We start from the raw sequence: 23,790 nt of genomic DNA on the forward strand, positions 1-23,790 counted from the left end.
GAATTGATTTGAAAGTCATAAAATACATGTAACTCATCAGAGAGCACCCACATATTAAACCCACATATTCAAAGGCAATAAAATGGGACGTGTCACAGATAGCACATTTTGCCTCTGAAAAATTGACTGTCTCAATTTTTCTTCAATTTCTATGATTGAGGCACACAGAATTGCTTTACACACTAAGGAACAACACAAAATCAAGAATAAAATGTGGAGGAGCAGATTGCAAGAACACCACAAGACAAGATCATTGAGGAGACGGTTGTCATTGAGCCTGTCTGCGTCAGTCTATGCTGTGACACAACACTTCTCAGATGGTTCAGAAACAAAATGCAAACATGAGGCTAACAAGCACAAGTACTAAGCTTTAAATAAAACCTAGGTTAGCCAAATAAACTGACTGCTCCAGAAGTTTCTTTTCTGCTATAGAGTAGGTAGACACAGGAAAGTTCACCAAGTGCAATTTATGCATCCTCTTATTAAAGAGAAGTGTGATAATGCACATGCAAAGACCCCAAACAAGACCTGATATTAGAAACAGCAAACAAACGGCTTGAACGTGAGATCAAAGATCAGTATCATTAACACTCAAACCACAAAACAATACTTTAATTAACAGGATGATATGAAAATAAACATGCTAAATCTAACAAATGGGTGCAAGTAAAGTTGCGTTGTACCAGTATTGCCAGGATAAAGAAAAACAATCATTTCTATTATTGAATATATGGAAAAAAAGGATATAAATTTGAAGAGTAAATTTTATTTTGACAGACATATTAAACATATTATACAAAAGAATTAATCAAGCTTATGGAAGACGCTAAGATTAAAACATTACAAATTCATGATGAACTTTTAATAAACAAATTTGTACATTGCTACAACAAAATACTCTTTACTCACTGGAGTGCTAACATATTAGGCACTATGGCAAAGAACTCACGCTCCTAAACAGACTAGTACAATTTCATTAGGTATAGACTCAAGAAGAAGACAGCACAGTGGAAGTAATCCTCCAGTAGTAATTCAATGAAATAAAATCTGAGTCAATGGAGCAGAGAGTCCACATCAAAATGTGCAGGAAGTGATGAGAATGCCATGTGCAGTAATAATAGTTTGATGAAAAAAATCTATTGCAGCACAAAGAAGCGAGAAATAATTAACCAGTGAGATCGCTTATTAAAATGGCCAGAGTAATGATAGTTAAAATACACTAACTCAAGTATTACCAATATATAAAATGAAGTGATGCACTTAACTATGATCTTTAGTACTCAGCATAAGTTAGTTAGAAATCAATAAAACATTAATTTTGCATCAGCAGAAACTGGGTACATTCACAGAGCATACAAAGGGTACTAATGTACTGTGTCAATGAACGTACCCACCCCACTACAAATTTGGTCATCTCCACAAAATTTAAAAAAAAAAAAAAAACTGGACAAAACAAGCAGAAAGCTTATTCCATAATGGCTTTAATGTTTTTAATGGAAACAATAAAATTGAGTAACTTAGGGACCAGCTCACAGCCCTGAAGACATTATCACATGAAATTTCTATTGAGTTTCAAGTCAACTTATGGCACAGGATCCCTCAGATCAAAAATACATACTTCATAATTGAACTCAAAGTCACAAATTAATTTGAGAGTCTCATAACTTCTCATTTCAGACAGATTTCTCATGTCCTTCAAAAATTGCTGATAGTTAGACAAATTTAGAGCAAACTTGTAAACAGAAAACTCTACATTGGCAAATGCCTTTCAATCATTCAAAGCTCAGACGATTAAGGTGGCACTGAAGCTCACATGATTACTATAAAACTCAAACTAATACTCTAAGATTAAATGAAAATTTAATGGAGAGGACAAAATCACAAAACTTTGAAATGATAAAAACAAAGAAAAATAGTAATCCATGAACGTAAAATACATTTCTGCCATGAGGAAGTCACAGGCATATGACAGACCTAAGTCCACACCTAAGAATCTAATACCTTGTTCCGTTGAGCCCTATCTATGGTATCACATCCTTGAAAAATGAAATCTTAACAGCAGAAATGTAGCCATTGGTCAACAGAGGAAAAAACAAAAAAAATGAGAAGTTAACTTACAACAACGGAAATAAAATTTGATAAAATGAAAATTTTAGCAGATCAAGCAATAAAAGCCACTGAATGTTTTATCTCAACTTCTCGTCTTATCAGCATTTGAAAAAAAGAAAGACACTTGCTCAGAAAACTTTTATCACAACCTCCAAATCTCCATTTGAGAGTTTCATGTTGCATTAGAAATACAGGGCTAATTAGCAGCTAACATTCTTACCTAGTGTTTGGTAACATTTGTCAGTCACTTCCTTCATCAGCATATTCTTATGCACACATTTTTCCTTAGAGTAAAGTAAAACAATCATAAAATTTAAGAAAAACTTTACACAAATTCGCTCTTTCCACCTGTTAGATAAATCTGATTTGTGGCAGGAGTAACCCACGTCAATTTGCAAAACATGAATATCATAGAATAAAATTGATAGAGCAGCTTTAAAGAAAGAGGAAGTTGTAAAAACATGCCATCTTAATTAGATTGCATCTCCCACATAACACAGAATTTTCTTTAAAGAATAAGATAGCATAAAGCAACAGTAGTACTTCAACAAGACTTGCTTTGTGAGCAATAATAGACACAATGAAAGCTGTGTTAAGCCACCTAAATAGAGCGAACTTCAGAGACGTCAAACTAAAGAGCAAATCCACAACAAACACAAGTACACACAGATGTAAGTTATCAATAAACATGTAGGTAAGACTGTACATAAACTCACATACACACACACTCATATATATATATATGCATATAAAAGTCTTTTGAAAATATATATATATATATGAACCAAATGATATACATCTAGTTAATCACACATCTGCCACATCACAATAGTTCCCATCAAACCGTTATCCGCTTCTTTGATCTGTAACTGAGGTGTGTGTTCTCCTCAGAAGTTTGTTTTGGTTTGTTTGTACACTTTACACAAATAAAAATCTCAGGTATGTTGCGCTTCTTGATTTTAGCACACGATAGGTGAATCCAAGTCAAACACTCGTTGCACTCAATCATTGCTCTTCCAGCAAAGGGCTTGGAGCAATAACAGGTAATTACATCATAGGAGTCATCATCTGTATGAGAATGCACAAAAGGTTCATAAGTGAAGGCTTGACAACTAACAGGATCTAAAGAAAATGAAGATAAGGCACATACCTGAAGTGCCTGCATCATCTGAGCTCTTCCGATCATCTTGCATACTTGATGCTGACTCAGATTTGATGCTGTCAGCACCACTGCCTGTGCTGCCTATGGGACTACCAGCCTTCTCCCGCAACTCCTACAGTCAAAAGTGAACAACATTGCATTAAGATTTTGGCTGCAGAAAACTTAGCTTCATAGAATGAACAAGAAAAACAGACTTAGCAATGTAGATAAACATTATGAGACTATTGTCTTTGGTCCACTTACATCTTGTGATTTCTGGTTCTCATAATCTTCATACTCCAGAATGTATTTGCAGAACAGGTAAAAGTCTTCTGAGGTTCGGGGTCTCTTTGGGCTAGTAGCATAGACCTAGGGAGACAACAAAACATTTAGAGGCTTGGTCAGAAGAAAGACTAACCCTACATTTCTTGAAAGTAACATCAAAATTACTTACATCTTCATCTTCACTTTTGGGGCTTTTCTTGAAAGCTCTGGGCGCTAGAAAAAACAAACAAACAAACATGGATATTTATGACGTATAACCTGACTCAAGGCGCAGACAGAGAGGGGCAAGTAGTGCCATAGATACCTCACAGCTGCCTGCCTGCTTCTTACAAAGGTTGCAAGTCAACTTGAGGAAAAGCCCATCAAACAAAAACCAACAAGTTTTTAATTGTGTATCGCGTTTTGGGTAGCAGAACGAGTCTGAAAATGAAAATAGACTAAGAACGTCTGGAATAACACGTAGACGCGAGGACAGAGGCAAGCTATCAGTAAACAAAGCACCAGGCCGATTACCAAGTCATACATTGGATATAGCAATGGTCTCTTGGAATCTGGCGGTCGAAAGTCAAATGATGTTACTAACAACTTAAATGGGACTGAAAATATACACAATAAATCAGCACTCTGCCAGTGGAAGAGATAAGTCGAACCTCAGCCTCAGAGTTGATGCCTGTGAGAGACAAGATTTCGCCAGCAATGACAAGAAATTTGCTTGGATTGAGTCAGAAAGTACAGTTGAAGTGTAAAACCAAGACCAAGATATTCAAAAGACACCAGCCAGACGCCAGTGTGAGTTTTTCGTAATGGGGAAAAGGGAAACGAAACCTGTACCCATCTCTTATACTGCCATAGAGCAGCTCCCTGCTTGCAGTTTTCTGGAAAAGCACACTTCCCAATCAAAAAACGAAATCATTCAAAAATATTTACCTTTAAACACAGTATCAGCCATTTTTCTCTAGAGTTTAGGCAACAAAAGTGGTCATCTTCTAATAATTAATAACATAACTATTGACATTCAAGCGACGAGACAACGGAGGACGATCCTTCTCACAAAATAGGGTTATCCAAGTAATTCCGTCTGAGCGAGCAACCCAAACGCGCATGGCAACATAGTCTCCAACCCAAAGCTCACCAGTCCATATTTTTAACTGCGAGTTCCGTGAAAGACAAAAGTTTAGAGTAAGCAAATACTTTCGTTAGCTCTCAACTTTTATTCAATTTCCCTTTTTCTCCTCGAAACTGAGAAAAAGATCTTACTTTTCAAAATCAAATTCTCTACATCAGGCACGAAAGCGCGAAAGTTTGATTTTGTGAACAAAAAGCCTTCGGTCATATCCTTAGCTGACAGTGAGTTTTTCAAATTATGTAAACATATGAAACACTAGAATCGACGTTGTGCTTAAGCTCTGTCAGAATTAAATATTCGAAACACCTTTGTCTGTTGCATTAATGCATAAAGGGGTGAATTTGAGTTTTATATTAACTAGGGCGGCTATCAGAACTTAAAGAACTATTCCTTCTGAAGAATTATTAATGTTTGAGCAACTTCAAAAGAAACTGTAAATCCTTGAAATCTAATTTTATGAAATTTTCGAGTGACTATAAGTTGCGATGACCGAATGATGTGTTTGTCTTTGGCGCCCGAGGCTCAAACCTCGAACAAGTGTCGAGTATCGAAAGTTTCGAGACATTCGATGTTTCGATATAACCTGCTGAAGTCAAAAAAGCCCTAAGCAAAACGAAAACATTGATGGTGTCACGACGATGAGGTATTATGATGATGATGGGTGATCAGTACCGCAAAATGGAGCAATATTCGCCTAAATCTTCACCTCGGGGCGCTCGGTCTCCAGTAGTGTCTCGGCAAGATTCCACAGGGACCTTAAAAACAACAATATCCCTCGGGAAAAACCCTTCTATAGTTCATCATGGACCATTTTACTTGATGAAGGAACCTCCAGGTAAATATTTACCATTTGTAGTGTGAAGAACTATTTTATTTATCATACAATTAATTTTAATTTTATATTTTCAAAGTAAAGTTGATCTTCAGCCTGGATTTTGTTTCATTTTGGGTCTATGCGCTTTGCATGTCAACCTAATTTCTCTGAGACACCTTATGCCGAAGTAAAACTACAGCTTTATCTTGGTAATTTTTATATTTCTGGTGCAGGGGGATAGGTTGGAAGAGTGATCAACTTTCTCCTTGATTATACATGTTCATATCTTGAAGTTTACCTCATTTCTAATTTGATCAGATTCCTGATATTATTTGAGGAAGAAATATTCAGAACTAACATATACTCAATTTAAGGGAACCAATTTGTTTTTACCCTGTTTCGATTTTTGTAGTGACTCTTATGCTGTTCAGAAAGAAGCAAATGATTGTAAATTAATCTTGGTTGTTTGTTACTTTTCCAGGAGAGAGTGAACTTACTGGAGCAACGAACTTAATGGCATATTATGGTTTAGAACATTCATACAGTAAATTCAGTGGTAAGAAAGTAAAGGAACAGCTGTCTTCATTTTTACCAAATCTACCTGGCATTATAGATAGCCCAGGACATTCGGACAATAGGTGAGGACTTGCGTCTTGTACATGTGTCCCATTTTTGCTTTAATTTACATACTTTTTAATTTCCTTGATGTTCTTGTTTTAGTTCATTAAGATCAGTAATTGATAAGCCTCCAATAGGTGGGAAGGAGCTTTTACCATTAACAAGTGTTCAATTAGCCGGTTTTCGTCTTCACCCTGGCCCGGTATGTTTTGATTTTCCTACACTTTAATTCCAATGCAATTACTTAAAATTTCTTTGTTCATCATGTTGTGCACATAAGTTCTCAATTTTCTGTTAGTCTCATGATCTGTGTTCCGTTTTTTTTGCAGCTGCCAGAACAATACAGATATGTTAATCAAGCTCCTCAAAAGAAACACAAGAATAAACACAAGAAACATAAACACAAAGCTGGGGAGTCGGCAGGAGGGGGAGAGGTTGCAGGGTCCACTGATATAGGAACAGATGCCCATGAAAAGAAGCACAAGAAACAGAAAAGGCATGATGACGACAAAGAAAGAAAAAAGAGAAAGAAGGAGAAGAAGAGGAAAAAACAGAAGCATAGTCCTGAGCATACTGGTGGTGGTTTAACACCCAGCCATCATTCCAGTCAATGAACCTGCTATTTTCATAAGAGTATTTAATCCCCTTATTTTTCTCAATTGTTTTCCTCACTGATGAGAGAGATTATCAGATCAATGAGCTCTAAATTATTGTTGATGTTGGGGTGGGGATGAAGAAAGGTTATCTCTTTGGTTTCCATTCTATTTGCTGTGATGTTGTTTATCTCGTCTCAAGTGTTCTTTTTAAAATGTGGAAACCCTCCTAAGATATTTCTGACACTGTCTGTCATAATTGTCTATCATGAGTACATAGGGTTTTCCTCAGTTGACAAGAATATTTAAAAAAAAAAAAGATTTTATTATATTATATTTGTTTGTTTCTTTAGATGTCCTTTGTTCAAGTCAATTATAATTTATTGTAAGCTCATGAAATGGATTTTTCCTTGTAAATCATCTTAATCTACTTGTTCTTAGGAAGAGGAGGCAGTGCATTTTCTCTATGCTTATTGGCAGATATATCTCACATTTTTGGGGGGTTTCTGAAGGAACACTGCATTGCTTCATTAACAGTTTTCATCAAGACATGCTCTGAGTCTGTTATAAAATTGTTGTCATTTTGCAGGGGTATTTATTATCTTACAACTCAGACTATGTGGAGTACTTACTCATAAATTTTTGAGCACTTTTAATAATTCTTGGTGAGGGAAATGAGGAACTTGGCAACTATTGACCATGTATGAGAAGACTTTAGATTGAGTATGTACCTGTAATTTTTAGGTGAATAATGTGATTGTAAATAGATTGGCTTTATTTCAGACACTATGATCTTTTCTCATTTCTCCTTAGTTTTATAAGAGAAGAAAGAACAGAAAATAACAATTGAAAAACAGGTAAAATGGACTTGAGTAACTACTCAGATTGACCGTTTTCCGATCAAAGTTATGTACAAAATGGCTCTTTCCACTACAATAACAAGAAAAAAAGAAAAAAAAAGGAACGTAACATTTTACTCATTCTAAGAGATTAGCCTTAGAGTGACAACAGACAAATCGAAAACAAACAGAGATGGAGAATGATTCATGAGTTAAATTTTATGACTGTCTGAAAAGGTTTCATCACAGAAACAGAAACTGTTGGTTTGGTCTATCAATATCAACATTACCTATTAAGTACAAATAGAAAAATATGTTAACAGGGATAGGTGCTTATTACAAGTCGCATTTGAATCTTTGGCCTTTCACTTTAAAAGGAAAATTATCACACAAGTGAACATGAGAATATTTGTACAGGACAGACAGTTCCTTTGTTGGACTAAAGGCACAGTTGTAAAAAAGGAGTTACCTTTCGGATCAATAGGTATAGGAGTAATTAAGGAACTATTATGAGGCACTTGGGGATAAAACCCTTGATATACCAACAAGTTGTTCTTCACTAGTCTTTTGTTGTCTGGCAATCTTTTCATACCTCCGTGCATCCCTTTCATCTTCATCCTCAAGAAATTCTTGCATTCGCTTTTTGTAACTTGAAAAAAAAGGGGGGGTAACAAAATTAGGACATTTAAAGTGAAGTAAGCATACTGGACCACAAACAGGCAAAACTTACATGGCACTATCTGGGTTGTTTTCTTGGTTTCTACATTTATCCAGCTTTTTGGAGATGGTCATTGCTAAATCTCTGTTCACAACCTCAGCTGCCTTCACAATCATACGGATATCTGAAAAACAAGGAGCTCATAAATGTAGACTCTGTACTTCAGAGACAGAACGAGTCTCACAAACTTTTACCCATTACTCATGGGTATTTGAAATAAACTAAAATCTTTCATCACTTACTTCGTACTGCATCGATTAACCCAGGGAGCCTTTCAGTACTAGATGTTCCCAAGAGAGTTCCAGTAACATACGAGTCAAGATTTTCTCTGTTAGAACTGGCAGACTGGAGAACAGCTGCTAAGGCAATTTGAGATGGGGGAACAAAAGGCACACATCAGTTTGGTAGCTACGTTCCAGAAACTCATCAATGGCTGGTCTCAAACGCTCTGGATCATTTAAAAGGCAGCGAGTCTGTAAGGTTACATCGTAAAGAAACTTAGAACAAAAATGGCAGTAATAAGTATTACAGATGCAAAAAAAAAATTGTATTTTTATACTTTAATATCAATAAGAAGGCCTTCAACAGGACGATAAGGATTGTGCACAGTAAGATGATACTGCAATCTCTGCATCAACAATAATTCGTTGTTCAATATGATGTCAGTTGCTTTTTCTCTGTCTCCTTTGACATTAGCAACAAACTGGGAAATTGACACATTAAATTCTTCCACTTTTGATGCTAGGTAGACACATGTTACACTGCAGAAAATAAAAGAGAATGATGCCAATCAGTGGTTCTTAAAAGCTCAAAGCACTTGCAGAACTGGTTTTAAATTTAGTATGAGACAAGGAAGGAAGAAATCATACATACAGTATTTCTTTGGGATGATAGTCCATAACAGAATTGTAAACATAAAACCTCTTAAAATAATGCAGAGCTGTTCCTATTACTGCACGAGGCATTGTGGGTGTAAATCGTTTACAAAATTCTCGTAGATGTGACTCATGCGAATGTACTAAGATCCTTTCTTCTGATGGTGTTAGAAAAATCTCAGAGATCTCTTCTGGCTGCAACACAAAGTAAAACAGTACAAACCACAAAATTAGCACAGAATAGAAAATTGACTCAGTAGATAAGCTGTGAACGGTTCATTCAAAGTTTGAGAAATAGGGTCGCAAAATAAATCTGGTTGTAAAAATTCAAAACTGTAGATATAAGAAAACAGGACATAACAAGATAGTAACATATCGTTTTATCTGTAATCTGTTATCATGTTCTGTATGAAGAAGTTCGAGGTTAGGGTTCCACAGTAACTTGGATCTTACCGGGATATTACCACCATGTCTAGCAATGAACTTGGCATTAGACTCCTCTCGATACTTAGCTAGCTCAGCTTCACTACTAAAAGTCCAATGCTTTAGTTGAGTACTTGATGGAAACATGTTTTCTTTTTTGAAATGGATTGGTTCGGGAACTGGTGGTTACGAACGTTGGATGACAAATTTACAGCTGCTTGACTAACATTGGCCAACACTAAATATAGGTCAGTATCTCATCTTCTCATGTTTAATGAAGTGTGAGAATAAATCCTCGAAACCTAGAAAATTGGCACTCGAGTTTGTGATCAGTAGAAAAGATAATGCATTTCAACGAAGCATTCTCAATCTTTTTCGATCTCAAGCGCTCGTCTTAAAGGACAGCCAGTATGAGAAATCGAATGTGTCGTGAGAGTTGAGATCAAAATTATCGGTTTCTGTGTCCACACGTGAACTTCAGATCGACCAGACAATAATTTGTCGTCTCTTCTTCCCAACGAAGTTTTCGAAGCTACCTCCGTGTACAATGGCAGATAAAACACAAAAAGCAGGGATTACCGGTGCAATCAAGTCTATTTATTATGATCCATACCTGTGGTAGGTTAAGTTTGCATCATTGTTAAACATTTTCCAAGGGATTTTAATTTGCCTCGTTTCCAGTACATTTGTCACTTTGTTTTTTATGTATTGAATTTATGCCTGTGTTTTGTAACTCAAGTTAAGCCAGCGCCAGTCACTTAATCTTCTCTCTTTCCCTTCTTTTCAGGTCTGTCGTAAAGAGTGTATCTTTCTTCGCACTGGGTGTTCACATTGCAAGACAGTGCGTAGGGTTGGAAGTTATGGGACCACCCCAGTAGTACCTGACAGCAAGAGATGGCGGTTCTTCAATGCTGTTACTTGCATTTTTTCTATATTTTGTTTCTTTTATGTTCTGTATATGCAAAACGCAAAAATGTTGTCTTGTTTCTTACTGATGATCAAGATAACTTTAACTATGTAAGTGGTATTTTACTTTGACCTAAGTTATGTGATATCTTCATCCATCTTTATACCTGATAAGAAATTTTCCCATTCAGTTGGGATGAGATCCTTTTTGTTGTGATCAAGATGAAAATTTTATTTCTTTGCTTCTTTAATGCCTTTGAGCAATATCTCAACAGAAGCTATAGTAATCAAACAATATGAATGAAATGTTCATCTTGTCTATTAATTAATCCGAAGCTGTCCAATATTCCCGTTTGCTGTTTCTGTTGAAGTCATTAAAACTGTCGGCTAGTCTTTTTCTCGTATGTTCAATTTAGGGTAAATTACGGAAAACCAAACAAATTATGGTTTTATGGAACCTTTGTTAGTACGATCAAGTAGAAATAAAGAAAGGGTATCTCAAAAGTTGTCAATACTTTCATTCATATGGAATCAATTCCTTATCCCTTATGTTTCTGCAGATTCCCATGTCAAAGACAATGCGGCTTGTCGCAAATAAAGGCACTACATTAAATAATGCGGTGAGGAAGCTGATCCTGCACTGCATTGATTTTACTTTCAGATTACATAGCTTTTCAACGTTTTTGGACTTGAAAGAACTGTTCATTTGTTTTGTGTTGTTCCTTTTTCAGTTTGTGAACACTCCATTATGTTGCCCTAGCCGTTCCACTTTACTGACTGGCCTATATCAGCACAATACGAGGGTTTTAAATAATTCTATAGAAGGCAATTGCAACTCAGTCGAATGGCAACACAAGCATGAACCTAATGCATTTGTTGAGAGTTTTTATGGTGCAGGGTATAGAACATTTTATGCAGGCAAATACCTTAACCAGGTAAGAAACACATAAGTACTTGCAGTGGTCTTTTATCGCAGTTTGTGTTAAATTTAGGCTCTTCTTTCAGTATGGATCTCACAAAGCTGGAGGTCTAGAACACGTGCCTAAAGGTTGGCAGTGGTGGGCCGGTCTCAAAGGAAATTCACGATACTACAACTATACATTGTCAGTCAATGGCTCTGCCAAACACTTTCCAACTTCTTATTTAACAGATCACATTGTAAGTGAATCATGAATTAACTACCCATCATACTCTTTTCCTAAATTTAAAGCTATGTCCTTTTACAGCATGAACTTTCCTTGGAGTTTCTCAAAAGTCAGTCTGCTCACACCCCTCCCTTCTTCATGATGGTAGCTCCTCCTGCACCTCACGCACCATATACCCCCTCTCCTAAGTATGCCAAGGCTTTCTCCAATGTTTCTGTTCCAAGAACTCCAAATTTCAATCCATCTGTGCAAAAGGTAATCAGCCTTTTATATTGTATTCAATATTTAGTTCTGCTTGATAAACTTTAATACAAGTGTGACACTGTTTTAGGATAAGCATTGGATGTTGCGCTTGCCTCCGAATCCTCTGCCCTCTGATGTTCTCCTCAAAATTGATGAAAATTATCGCCTTCGATGGCGTACCTTGATGTCTGTCGATGATATGATTTCCAGTGTAATTCGAGCTATAGATCAAATAGGACTGCTGGAAGAAACTTACATTCTTGTGACATCAGACAACGGCTATCATTTAGGTGAGATTGCCCATTGTTTGAAACACCCTTGAAGTTTGGTCTGATGAGGCCACTGCTATACATAAATTCTTGAATACAGGTCACTATGGCCTCCCTTGGGACAAGCGACAGCCATACGACACTGATGTCCGCGTGCCTTTCTTCATCCGGGGGCCTGGCGTGAAACGCCAAGCGCTTCCACATCCTGTGATGACCGCTGATATAGCCCCCACCCTGTTGGATATGGCAGGCCTCCACATTCCTCTTCACATGGATGGCAGATCATTCCTTGCAGCATTGCAATCAAAGAGGAAGAGATTTAAGAAGAGGTAAATTGGAAGGGAGAAAATTGAAGTCCATTTCACATGCAGTTGTGTAAATGTCTTGTTTGCATTTGTTGCATTTCATGTTTCTACTAGGGCCTTTCTGATTGAAAATATGGGTGAAGGAGGCAAATCAGTATCTCCTGAGTGTCCGTGGCATGGTGATTTGGGTCTTTCTGTAAGTTGTTGTATTTTTTATTGGTGTGCTTTAGTACAGAAAATCCAAAGTAAATTAATTTTGATGACATTTTATTACTCTCTACAGAATTGTGGTCCTGAATCTGCCTGCAAGTGTCAAGATGCAAGGAATAACACCTATGCCTGTGTTCGGTCTATTGGTCCAAATGAAAATTCTCTTTTCTGTAAATTCAATGATGAAGAGGTCAGTATTTTCCCTTTACAAGTTCATGAATATTTAAATGTTTTTTGTCATTTGTAATGTGAAACATTCTTTTCAGAATTTCCTGGAGGCATATGATATGGTATCTGATCCATATCAAATGAAAAACATAGCACAACTCATGAAGAAAACCGACATCCAAAGATATTTGCTAAAGTTGAAAAGTCTTCAAAGTTGCTCTGGAAATTTATGCATTCAATTATAATGTAGCTTATAATGAAGTCCAAGTCCTTTAGTCTTAGGTGCCTTTTTTTTTGTCATGACCTGTTAAGAGCAAGAAAACATTGAACTAGCATAGGATGTGTAATAAAATTAGTTTCTTATCAAATATTTATTTATAATTGTCTCATAAATTTCACGACTCCCTCTGCTTTAGAACAACATTTTATAAATAGAAAAACAACAAGAGATATAAATTAAAACTCCACGCAATCTACATTATTGATTGTCAGTCTCAGACTGGAGGCCTCTGGTTGTACTGTACGACCGGCCCAACTTACAGGCGCAGGCGCCCCTTCGGGCTGTGGGCCGATAGAAGCCCAGCGTCCTGTCACTGTTGCACCGCACCACTTTTTTGCACCACAAGAGAAAAGAAGATGGTTTCTTCTTCAAGGAAAAACGAAACGCAGTGCCGTGGCCAGGAGGGCTCCGACCAGGATGAGGCCCAGGATGATCCAGAGGACGATGCAGCCGCCGCGGCAGCAGCGCACCTTGCTGCGGGGCACCATGACCTCCTTGGGCGGCAGCGACGCCCTGGGCTCGCGCACGGGCAGCGGCTCGGGGGGCGTGGGCGTCGTGGGGATGGCGGGGAAGACGAGGGGCCGCGGCCGCATCATGGGCGGCAGCAGCAGTGCGGGCGGGGGCCCGGGTGGGGGCGGCGGGGGCGGCATGGGGCCCAGGGCGTAGGCCGGGGGCAGCAGCAGCACGCCGGGCGGCAGGCCGGGCAGCATCCCCGGGGGCATCCCCGGCGGCGGCCCGTAGTACGGCTCGCCGTCCCAGCCGGGCATGGGCATGGCGTGCGCGGCCATGGGCGGGGGCGGCCCGCCGTACCCGCCCCCGCCGTACCCGCCGTACGCGGCGTAGGCGTGCTGGGGCGAGTGCTGCATGCCGGGCAGGCCGGGGACGTGCGACTCGGAGGACAAGCTGCTCGAGTTGCTGGTGTCCGGCGTGTCTGGCGGGGACACGGTGCGGGGCGGCCGCGAGGGCTGCCCGACGCTGGAGCGCCCCGAACGGGGGGCGGAGTAGAGCTGCTCGCCTGCAAGCAGAGACGGCGTCAGTCCCGTGGACAGTCCAGCCGCCGGTCGGGGTTCGGGCGGTTCGGGCCTCACCATGGTAGCCCTGCTGCTGCTGGTACAGCTGGTCTCGGTGGCGCCAGGCCATCGGCGTCCTGCTCGAGCTGCTGGCGTCCCTCGGGTCGCCGCGGTCGCCGCCACCGCTCAGGCGACGGTCCATGACGGCCTCTGCGGACACAAAAACAGGAAACGTTAGCACCGTCCGATGCACTGCAAGGTTTGTGCTGGAACGCACTGCACCACAATGGCGGCGAGCTTGTCGTGCTGCGCGATGGCTGCGCTAGCCAGGCTGCGTGCGGCGGAACGCATTGGCCGCGGGCTGCAGCGTGCCGCCTCGCCCTGCCTCGCCCTGCCTCGCCCTGCCCGCCGTCGCTGGACCGACAAACGTGTTCCTTTCCGGTTCCTGCGGACACAACAGCTGGGATCAGCCCCCCCCCCCCACCTCTCTCTCTTGAGAGGGAAAGGGGAAACGCTTCGTGACAACGACTGCCGAAGCATCAGCAAGCAAACGCTTGCCGCTTGCCCCGTTGCTTGTCCCCCGACCCCACCTTTCCCGCCTTTCCATTCCCTGCCGCCCAGGCTGCCAGGCTGCCAACCCAGGGGGGCAAGCAAGCACGCCAAAGCAAAGACACGCGTAAAGCACGGCAAATATGGGATGGACAGACTGTGTCGACCACATAGTTTTTTGAAATGGCACTACTTTCGCCGCTCTGTCTCTCTCGCACTCATAGGCGTTCCGCAGGGGTGCAAGAGAGACAAAGCGACGGGTACTATGGCAAGGCTCCAGGCTGCGCGGGCTGCGCTCGGCCAAGGAGGCAAGGAGCTAAGCGTCCTATTCATAACCGCAGCGCCGCGGCACTCGGCAGGCTGATTCCGCTCGGCGCTCTCGTCTGTCTCTCTCGCACTCACGGCGCGGCCCGTGCGGGCGCGAGAGAGACAGAGCGCGCTTCTAGCGGCCCTCCTTCGGCCTTTCTCCCCGCGGTGCCGCGGCTTTCTTGGCTTGGCGCGAAACAGTTGTAACAACGGCAGATGCAGTTACGGCAGTGGAGGGAAGCGGCAGCGGCACTGTGCGCCCCGCCTCGGCCCCGCCTCGGCCCCGCCGCCTCCCTTGTCACCGGCACGACCAAGCACGACGTCGGCGCCGTCTCTCTCGCACTCACGCGGCGTGCCGTGCAGGTGCGAGAGAGACGAGGCGAAGAAAGGGACTCTCGGAGTCAGCAGTGTGCTGGCCTCGCCTCCGCCCTGGCCCCGATTGCTGTCATCTGCGAGAACAGAGAGCGGATCCCCGCGGCAGTGCGCCAGCAGTGAGCGCCTGCGCGGTAGGCAGCCCTGCGCAACGCCGGTGCCTCGCTGCGGCCTACCCTCGCGAACGCAGGCGCCCCGTGGAGGCGGACAAAACTCTGGACGCGTTTTGAGCTCCAGAGTCGCTAAATGGGCCTCGAACCGAACGTGTGACCCCACCACTGGATTGCTCTCCGAACGAGGAATCCATTGGTGGGGTCACACGTTCGGTTCGAGTGCTGTTTAGCGACTCTGGAGCTCAAAACGCGCCAAGGGCTTTGTCCGCCTCCACCGGTCTTCTGGCCCACTGTGCGTCCCGTGCATCCCCGCCAAGGAGCTCGGTTCGCGCTGCAGCGTTGCGTTGCGCACGGCTCCGCACGGCTCGCGTTCCCTCGTCGCGTGTCATTCACAAATTACACGGTGGGCCCCCCGTTCAACTCTTCCCGCCGAGACCGCCGCAGGCCCATCGGAGAAGTCCAACTTTTGCTGCAGGAGCAGTGCATCGTCATTACCCAGTGCGTGTCACGTGCGTGCACTGCGAAACGGGCGTCTCCGAACAGTCGCGCGAAGCGGCCGCGGCCCCGGTAGACCGATTCCGAGGCGAGGCGGACGCGGCGTCACGCAGTCACGCGGGGCAACACAGCAATCCGCAAAGCAGCTACACTGTCGGCAAAAGCACCACCATTGACTCATCTCGGCGTGTTCGTACACTGCAGGTCTGCGGATTCTCAGTGATTCTCAGTTCCATCGCTCTGTCTCTCTCGCACCCGCGGGGCGACCCGTAGGGGTGCGAGAGGGACAGAAGAGCGGCGACTGCTCGGAATGGCCGCGCGAAAACCTGCTCGGCGGTATGCCGGCGTGGCGGGGCGCGGCGGCGCGATGGGCGATGGGCATGTCGGGGTGACCTGAACGCGGGACGGGGACTGCGGCGCGTGTGCGTCCCGCCGCCATCTCGCTCTGTCTCTCTCGCACCCCCGAGGGACGCCCCACGAGTGCGACAGAGACAGGGCGACGGTCTTCGGGGTAATTTATGCAGGAAGCTGCAGTAGCCGCGTCGGGCGTCCGTTTCCGGATTTCCTCCGGGCCGAGTCCGGGCCGCGTTGTTCCACCGTGGGTATTTAATGATTTCCCTTCCTTTATGCCCGGCGCTGCCGCGCTGCCCGTTGCCGTTTTCCCACACTGGTAAGGAGACGGCGGCATCCCGCCGAGCAAAATGGCCTCTTAGTCCTCGCCGTTTCTAATGAAGCATGATTTGTGTGGTTGGCGGCCCTGGCGGCCCTGCGAGGGAAAACCAATTTCCCAAACGATCAAGCTGACCCTCGGTGTCCCGGGGCGGACCGTATTTTTCTAACTGTGTTCGAGATGATCGCCCGCAAAAAAAAGGGCGGCCGAAGGGATCGCGATGAAAGGAAGAATGAGGGGCAAAAAGGAGGAGACAGGAGAACGGCAGGAAGTGGCGGCTTGTGCTTGTGCGGTTTTCCCCGCCCCTTTTTTCGCCTGTCGCGGAGTCGCGGCCGCCAGATTAGATTTTGGGATTGCTGGAACTGCCGGCTTGACTTTCACCGATATCTTATTTGCGCATTGGCCAGATTGGCCGGGCTGCCAGTGCAAGGCCGTGATCTGGATGCATAGTAAGCAAGGCGGTGGGGCGCGGCCACTTGCCAATGATAATTCGGGTCGTTCCAATAACAAGGCGGCGGCCAGCACGCCAGCAGCGGAGCAGCGCTCCAACTCGGTCGCTCTCGCCGTAAAACTAATCAGCATTTCCCCGGCCGCCCGATCTGCCGCCCGGTTTTTCACGGTGCACCTCATACCGTGTGGCTTCCTGCACGTGAGCGCTCTTCGGACACAAAAAGTAAAACAAGTTGCTCCACCGCCGGACTGATGGAGAACGAAAGACATCTACCGAGTCAAAAATAACGACCAAGCCGGCCCTTTTCTTCTGGAGGAACACGTCAAATTTTTAAATCAACCTCGATAAAATTTCAAGGTGGATTCCAAGAGTTTCGCGCAGTTCCCTAACGTCAGCCCCGTCTCTCGACGAAATTTTCAGTGACCCGACGTGTCCTTACCTTGTCTCCTCGTCCGGGTCGGCGCGGTTCAAAATCCAGGCATGCTCAGCGACGACCACACGGACCACACTCGCGGCGCGGCGCGGCTGGCGCGGCCTCGGACGTCGGCGTCGTCGGCCCGGGTCGCATCACGACGGCGTCACCACCACCACGACGACGGGAAAGCCGCTTTTGGCCGCGGGGTTTTCATCGGGGCCGCGAGACAGCGTGGCGGGCAGGCGGGCGGGCCAGCCAGGACTCGAACTCGAGGGGCAGCGCGGCGAGGCGCGAAGGCCGGCGAGGATGCCCAGGACTCCCGCAGGACTCCCGCAGGACTCCCTCGGCTCGGCGAGGAGAGGAGCGACTACGGAACGGAGCCGAGTCGAGCGGAGCGCGGAGCGTCTGCTGGGGTACTTGCACCTGGCCGGCCGCGCCGCGCCACGCCGCGCCACGCCGCGCCACCTGAGGGCCGCGTCCGCAACGCCGGCCAGGCCAGCCAGCCAGGCACAGCGCCGCGCCACCTGACCCGTCTGCCCTCCCGTCCGCCCATTCGGCAACGTGGTGCCGGGGCCGCTTCGCACGCAGCCCGCGTAGAGGCTGGGCAGCCTCTCCGAACCACCGTCTCGACGCACTGTCTCTCTCGCACCCTTGGGCCGCCTCGCAGTGGTGCGACAGAGACGGAGTGACGAACAATCCTTCGGAGTCGCTCGCCAGGCTCCGGCGCAGGATTCAGCCCCCCTCTACTCTTGCTCTATGGGTCCGGGAGGGACGGGGGGTTCCTGGGGCCCCCAGGGCCCCCGGGGCCCAGGTGGAAAAGGGGGGGGGGGAGCAAAGAATACCGCTAGACCGTGCTGCGGCGAGGTGGAGAGCAAAGACGACGGTTTGGTCAGGAATGAACGAAATTCGTCGTTTTCGACCGGAGTTTCAACAGAGCACTCAAACATTTTCGGTTTGTGATGATCTGTTCATTCAGAACCCGGTGTGCACACCTGTCAACAAGGATCCCATCCACTAAGGTCACACGCACGATATCCATAGTCTGCAGCGAATTCAATCGCTCGAGCGCTCATTCTCATTCGAACCAGGTCGCAACTCTAACGTAAAGTTTAAGAGCAGTCAATGAATGAGAAGGGCAGCCCCTCGGCGGATCGGACAACCGCCGGCAGTGTAGGCAACCCAACCAGCACGTGTGTAGCGTTGGCGGCGGAACTTCCCCTGCCGCGCTGACCGCTGCGTTTCTCATAGCGACCGGGTCACGTGACTCTGTGTTTTCTAGAAGCAGAAGGCAGCTGGCAGTTATCCGCAGTCCAGTCGAAGTCGAAAACTCGTCGCCGTTGCGCCATTTCCCGAAACGTTTCGGATCGACCGGAGTAAATTCTCTGTCCCGAATCCACACGTAACTTATTCCTCCTTGCAGTGCAGCACATTTAGGTTGGTTCAACAGCTAATTCGCCATGACATCCACGCGATGCGTCCCAATCGCTTGTTTGATTTGACGAGGTTAAACCGTCCAGACGTATTTTGCCATTTACTGATCACGAAGTCTTCCGAATTGAAATTATTCCATGTCAAAGTGTGACTATAATACGTTAATTTATATCTATCATGACGGTTCGGACGTCAGATGTCATTCGGCCCCTTCACCGATTGCATCAGACATTGTTTTGGTTGTTTGTCGGTTGCACTATCTCCAAAAGTCCCTGCTTAACAATCTCCGTTTCTTCTCTGCAGGCACCATGTTGGCCGCACGAGCTTGCTTGTTGCGATCGCCGTTCACGCCACTGGCTCGCCAGTCCCTGGTGTCGAACGCCCAGACTCCTAGCCAAGCCATTCTCCGCTGCTTCGGAAATGAAGCCCGCACTGCCAGGGGTCGGACAAGGTTCCGAGTCGCTGAAGCTCCTGCTGCTCCAAAAGTTCCAGCTCACACCCGTAAGTAACATTAAATTGCGCTCTGAACAATCTTTGTGGATAAGCGCAGGCTGAGCACATTTTTCTTTGCAGCGTTCGTTGTTGGACAAGGGATGGTTGGAGGTGCAGCTTTTGTTGGGCTGGGAGCTCTGGCGTATTATGGTCTTGGCATGTCTTCTGAGACAAGTGCCCTTCAACAAACTCTGTAAGTAATCCTAGAACATGTTTTACAATGCATAATTGGCATTCATGTTTCACAATGAGCTAAAGAATGTTTTCTCCTTTCAGCATGTGGCCACAGTATGTGAAAGACAGAATTCGAGACACTTACATGTTTGTAGCTGGCTCACTTGGTGTGACTGCTGCTTCCACAGTTGCCATCTATAGATCACCAACTGTCCTAAGATTTTTCAATGCTCAAGGATTTTTGGTGAGTTTTTGTTTAGTTTGGTTTTTGAAGTGACTGCCTTTTCAAATCAAGTCTAGGCTGTTTTGGCTCCTTTTTTGAAGAATATTAGGTATATACTGTAACATTCTTTTGTATTGCAGGGATTCATCGCGCCCATGATTGCCCTCATCGCAGTTGGTTCAGCCATGCATTCAATTCCTTATGAACCTGGCTTTGGTGCAAAGCATGCCATGTGGTTGTTACACAGTAGTCTGGTTGGTGGGATTATCGCCCCCTTGATGATGTTGGGAGGCCCTGTTCTTCTCAGAGCTGCTGTGTAAGTGTGGCTGTGGTTTTCAAAATTTTAAGAGCAACTGCCATTCCTTTACAGTGTACTTACTTTTCGATTTTCTTTTTAGTATGACCGCTGGTGTTGTTGGAGGCCTGTCTACTGTAGCTATGTGCGCCCCCAGCACCAAATTCATGAACATGGGTGCTCCTTTGGGCATTGGTTTTGGAGTTGTGCTTGCTTCATCCATTGGTAAGTATCAGAGATGCTGGTTTTCATTGATGTCAAACACATGCTGAAAACAAATGTAATGAATGGCGAACTTTTGTCTCATCAGGAAGCTTCTTCATGCCACCCACTTCCCTAGCAGGGGCTAGTCTGCACTCCATTGCTTTGTATGGTGGAGTCCTCCTGTTCTCCGCACTGCTGCTTTACCAAACTCAGGGACTCATGCAGAGGGCCCAGCACACTCCTTATTACTCCCAGTTTGACCCAATCGACTCGTAAGTCTACCTCTTTACCTGTCAGTGCCATGAAATCTATGCCAGTGGCTTGTGTCTTTACTTTTTTATTTAATTTCAGGTGCACCGGAATTTACATGTCAATCATCAACCTGTTTGTCAGATTTGTACAGATGACTGCCATGAACAAGAGGAAGTAGAGTTATCCATGGTTTGACATCACTCTCTCAATTTCGTGTTTTCCAAATCTCACTCTAAAAGGAATTTTTGTCAATGCTGGAGTAGCTGGCTAAAAAGAAATAAAATAGTTTTTGTTATTTTGGCTTGATAAACTGGTCTATGACAGGAGAATTGTAAGGGGAAGAAAAGATGTTTCTTTTGACTGATTATGTGATATGCTTTACATTTTAAGGTAATAGTTGAAGTTATAACACCACATGTGTAATCTGTGTATTATCCACAGCTGCAGCCAAGCAATGTTTCAAGTTAGTTTTTTCTGAATTAGAATGGTTGTTTACCCAACTGATGTGTTTGTGTTTATTAAATCAGAAGTGAATGATTGAGTGAAAGGCTGCTCTCATTCAAAATTTACTTTCCAAAAGAAAATACATTTTGTTACAGTGGCTGGTCCAGTGCTTGGCATGTCCCATTGTTGCACCGAGTGCCTTCAGCACACTCAGAGCTAGATGGCACTCCCCTGATTACAATGCATTTTCCACCGGGAGCTGTAAACATGTACATGGCATTAGGTTAATAGCGATTACTTTTTAAAATAAATCTTCTTTAAAATTGAAAATGAATAGTTTCTTACGTATGATTGTGACACACAGTGGGCAACACCCACAGAATCCTCCATTGGGTTTAAAGACTCCACAGCAATTTTCTTCAGTGATAGTGGTGTCACATCGCACTTGGTCACAAATGTTTGGCGGGCAGACAATAGCATGAACCGCAACACAGGCACAAGCAACTGCCAGCCAAATCAGCAGGTGCTTCATTTTCAACAAGTGTCTGGAATGCAAATATCTTCAGTTAGAAATGGTCTTCCTTTCCTTGTTTTGACAGTAGCGCCTGTGGTCAGACTGGCTGATGTCCTTCAAGGCTGGTTAGCTTATCAGAGGGCAGAGGTGTAGAACCAAAAAAAACCTTAAAAGAAAAACATGTTAAAACAAGTCAAGCATATCCTGCCTCTTCATGAGCCAGACTTTCCTGTTGATAAGCACCCTCGCCCTGCAATTAAACTAGCCAAAATTTTACACCTACACCTGTTAATTATGACAAACTCACTATGACCACAAAAGTGTGACAAAAAAAAATTTAGAAAGAAAAATTAGGGAAAAAAGTGGTTTAATTGTGTTGGATCTTATTTCACGAAAGTTCATAAATTATAAATGCTTTTCAAACGTAATAAAAAAATCCAAATAAATTTCGAAATTTGTCTTTAAAGGAATTTTTGCGTTGAAAGCTTAGGAAAACGCAATAGGAAGGACATCGTGGCTTTTGCGAAAACGGCACGGCCCCAATGCAGCCCCCGTCCCCGTGGTTTACCTGCTGGGTCCGCGGCGCTGTGGGCTGGCTGAGTCCTTCTCCCGCGAGTCGTGACGATACACTGCCGGACTGCGTTTGTAGCGGACGTGCGCGGTCAGAGAAACAAGAAGCAAGCAAGCGCTGTGGTGGTGGCATGCGTCACCACCACCGCCACACTGCCACCGCCACCGGCCGCTCACGGGCTTTCCCCCTCCCCCGCTTCTTGGGAATCCGCGCCAAAAAATAGAACGTCGACAAGGCACTGCGAGCACCATCAATTGTGGTCCAGCCTCTCAGGTTCAAAGTTCAAGTGGGCCTGTAGCGCCTGCGAGGTAGGCCGCCGACTCGACCCGCGACGCACCGGTGTGGAGACGGTGGCCCACCTTGCGCCTGTCGTCTTCACAGGGGCAAGGTAGGCCACCGTCTGCACGCGGATGCGTGGCGTGACGGCGCGGTGCCTACCTGGCAGGCGCCACAGGCTGCACAAAGGGAGCCCCCGTGGAGCTGCGAGAGCCCCGTGAGGACAAGGAGCAGGGTGAGCGCCTGGCGGGCAGCAAGCGGGCAGCGTGCTGGGCGGCGGAGGCGAATGGGTTGCCTGCTGCCCGGGCGGTTGACCGGTGGTGTGGTGTGCTGCCAACCCGCCCGGCGCTCCATAGCACCAAGAAGGCAGCCAGGCCGGCCGGCATGTCCGCTGTTTGCAGAGTAGTATCCCCCGCCCCCGCGCCACCCCCGGGCAGCGCGGCAGCGCCACCCCCGCGCAGGTCCCTCGACACCCGTTAGTGCCCTTCGCGACAGGGCAGGCTGGCTGGCTGGCGGGCTGGCTGCGTATGGCCGCGTCTGCAGACGCACGGATACAGACTACTTCCGTAGGCTCCCCGAGATGGCCCCTCCAGCCCCCACCCCACCCCACCCTGGCGGGGACTGCCGGGACTGCCGGGACCCGTGCGCCAAAGCGCTTCCTTTGCGATGCGCCGCGAATACACAATCAGAACAGTTTGCATAAAACGAAGAGACGGCTGTCGCGCCGTCGCTGCGCGCTGGGCGGCAGAAAAAAGAGGTGGAAGTAGCGAGGCCGAAGGGCCCGAAGTAGCGGGAGGTCCACTCGCGCGCTCGGCCGCTCGCGCGTTACCGAATGCAGGGCTGCAGGGCTGCCACCTTGGGCCTCGCATTCACATGCACATTCACATTCGCCTTGCCGCTCCAACAGAAAAAAAAACCCGCTTTGGAATCAAATGAAAAAGTCAAGTTGTACCTCTACAACCAGTTATAAACAACGAAAGAAAAAGAATGAAAATCCGAAGAAAGAGGTTAAAGGCGCAAGTTTGGCACAGGGCGGCGCGACGGCTCGGCACGCCACGCGGGCGAGGCAGGCGAAGCCCCTGCAAGTAAACGCGCTACGGATGGCGTGCGGGCTATTTCAGGAGAAACACCTGCCGAGATAATGTCTCAACTGGAAGGTTGGGAGGGAAAACTGTACGTACTGCCCCAGCGCGCCGCGCCACGCCGCGCCACGCCGCGCCACGCCGCGCCCTTCCGTGCTCCGAGTAAAACACGGCTTTGCCGCCATCGCTGGATTTGCTGGATTGTCAAGTCCCGCGCGATAAAGAAATCGCCCTCGTCCGCGTGGCGGCCGACTCCGAAGCCGGTCGCGCTGTCTCTCTCGCACTCGTGGGGCGTGCCTGGCGTGCCGCGGGGGTGCGAGGGAGAGCCCCCGAATCGCTCTGCAGTGGCGCACCGCCACGGACCGCCCGACTTGCATTTCTGAC

The 23,790-nt window shown here is 45.9% G+C and overlaps 7 protein-coding genes across 9 annotated transcripts; 3 read left to right on the forward strand and 4 right to left on the reverse strand.

The window, feature by feature from the left end:
- Window positions 1–746: 746 nt before the first annotated feature.
- Window positions 747–4,631, reverse strand: LOC117651676 (PHD finger protein 23A-like). Its single transcript, XM_034395928.1, has 5 exons — window positions 4,463–4,631; window positions 3,705–3,748; window positions 3,515–3,619; window positions 3,260–3,383; window positions 747–3,177 (listed from the first exon to the last, which is right to left on the reverse strand). The coding sequence occupies exons 1-5, from the start codon at window positions 4,482–4,484 to the stop codon at window positions 2,948–2,950; spliced, it is 525 nt and encodes a 174-aa protein (XP_034251819.1). The 5' UTR covers window positions 4,485–4,631; the 3' UTR covers window positions 747–2,947.
- Window positions 4,632–5,227: 596 nt separating this feature from the next.
- Window positions 5,228–7,473, forward strand: LOC117651675 (mediator of RNA polymerase II transcription subunit 19). Its single transcript, XM_034395926.1, has 4 exons — window positions 5,228–5,496; window positions 5,957–6,113; window positions 6,196–6,295; window positions 6,423–7,473. Exons 1-4 carry the CDS (start codon window positions 5,310–5,312, stop codon window positions 6,705–6,707), a joined length of 729 nt encoding a protein of 242 aa, XP_034251817.1. The 5' UTR covers window positions 5,228–5,309; the 3' UTR covers window positions 6,708–7,473.
- LOC117651673 (cyclin-H) lies at window positions 7,444–9,796 on the reverse strand. The gene is given in 7 exon segments (XM_034395924.1): window positions 7,444–8,174; window positions 8,256–8,367; window positions 8,486–8,626; window positions 8,629–8,716; window positions 8,803–9,004; window positions 9,117–9,313; window positions 9,572–9,796. Coding segments are annotated over 7 exon segments (999 nt in total). The 5' UTR covers window positions 9,689–9,796; the 3' UTR covers window positions 7,444–8,032.
- LOC117651671 (N-acetylglucosamine-6-sulfatase-like) lies at window positions 9,644–13,161 on the forward strand. 3 transcript variants are annotated; one of them, XM_034395918.1, is made up of 11 exons: window positions 9,644–9,789; window positions 10,329–10,558; window positions 11,008–11,067; window positions 11,179–11,382; window positions 11,453–11,605; window positions 11,674–11,847; window positions 11,924–12,125; window positions 12,205–12,433; window positions 12,524–12,605; window positions 12,693–12,809; window positions 12,886–13,161. In XM_034395918.1, exons 2-11 carry the CDS (start codon window positions 10,436–10,438, stop codon window positions 13,030–13,032), a joined length of 1,491 nt encoding a protein of 496 aa, XP_034251809.1. In that variant the 5' UTR covers window positions 9,644–9,789; window positions 10,329–10,435; the 3' UTR covers window positions 13,033–13,161. The 3 variants fall into 3 exon arrangements, with proteins under 3 accessions (XP_034251809.1, XP_034251808.1, XP_034251811.1); XM_034395917.1 differs by lacking the exon at window positions 9,644–9,789 and adding an exon at window positions 10,018–10,159; XM_034395920.1 differs by lacking the exons at window positions 9,644–9,789; window positions 11,008–11,067 and adding an exon at window positions 10,018–10,159.
- Window positions 13,085–17,801, reverse strand: LOC117651997. Its single transcript, XM_034396623.1, has 4 exons — window positions 17,473–17,801; window positions 14,156–14,287; window positions 13,812–14,082; window positions 13,085–13,091 (listed from the first exon to the last, which is right to left on the reverse strand). Exons 2-4 carry the CDS (start codon window positions 14,277–14,279, stop codon window positions 13,085–13,087), a joined length of 402 nt encoding a protein of 133 aa, XP_034252514.1. The 5' UTR covers window positions 14,280–14,287; window positions 17,473–17,801.
- A 920-nt stretch (window positions 17,802–18,721) lies between these two features.
- On the forward strand, window positions 18,722–21,019 carry LOC117651826 (growth hormone-inducible transmembrane protein-like). The gene is made up of 8 exons (XM_034396229.1): window positions 18,722–18,882; window positions 19,183–19,380; window positions 19,453–19,564; window positions 19,648–19,789; window positions 19,909–20,084; window positions 20,167–20,288; window positions 20,374–20,539; window positions 20,619–21,019. Exons 2-8 carry the CDS (start codon window positions 19,188–19,190, stop codon window positions 20,695–20,697), a joined length of 990 nt encoding a protein of 329 aa, XP_034252120.1. The 5' UTR covers window positions 18,722–18,882; window positions 19,183–19,187; the 3' UTR covers window positions 20,698–21,019.
- Window positions 21,020–21,069: 50 nt separating this feature from the next.
- Window positions 21,070–22,203, reverse strand: LOC117651827 (fungal protease inhibitor-1-like). The gene is made up of 3 exons (XM_034396231.1): window positions 22,046–22,203; window positions 21,309–21,508; window positions 21,070–21,222 (listed from the first exon to the last, which is right to left on the reverse strand). Exons 2-3 carry the CDS (start codon window positions 21,493–21,495, stop codon window positions 21,113–21,115), a joined length of 297 nt encoding a protein of 98 aa, XP_034252122.1. The 5' UTR covers window positions 21,496–21,508; window positions 22,046–22,203; the 3' UTR covers window positions 21,070–21,112.
- Window positions 22,204–23,790: the final 1,587 nt, after the last annotated feature.

The sequence above is a fragment of the Thrips palmi genome, unplaced genomic scaffold (assembly GCF_012932325.1).
Source record: "Thrips palmi isolate BJ-2018 unplaced genomic scaffold, TpBJ-2018v1 HiC_scaffold_6, whole genome shotgun sequence".
In the NCBI taxonomy this organism is placed as follows: Eukaryota; Metazoa; Arthropoda; class Insecta; order Thysanoptera; family Thripidae; genus Thrips; species Thrips palmi.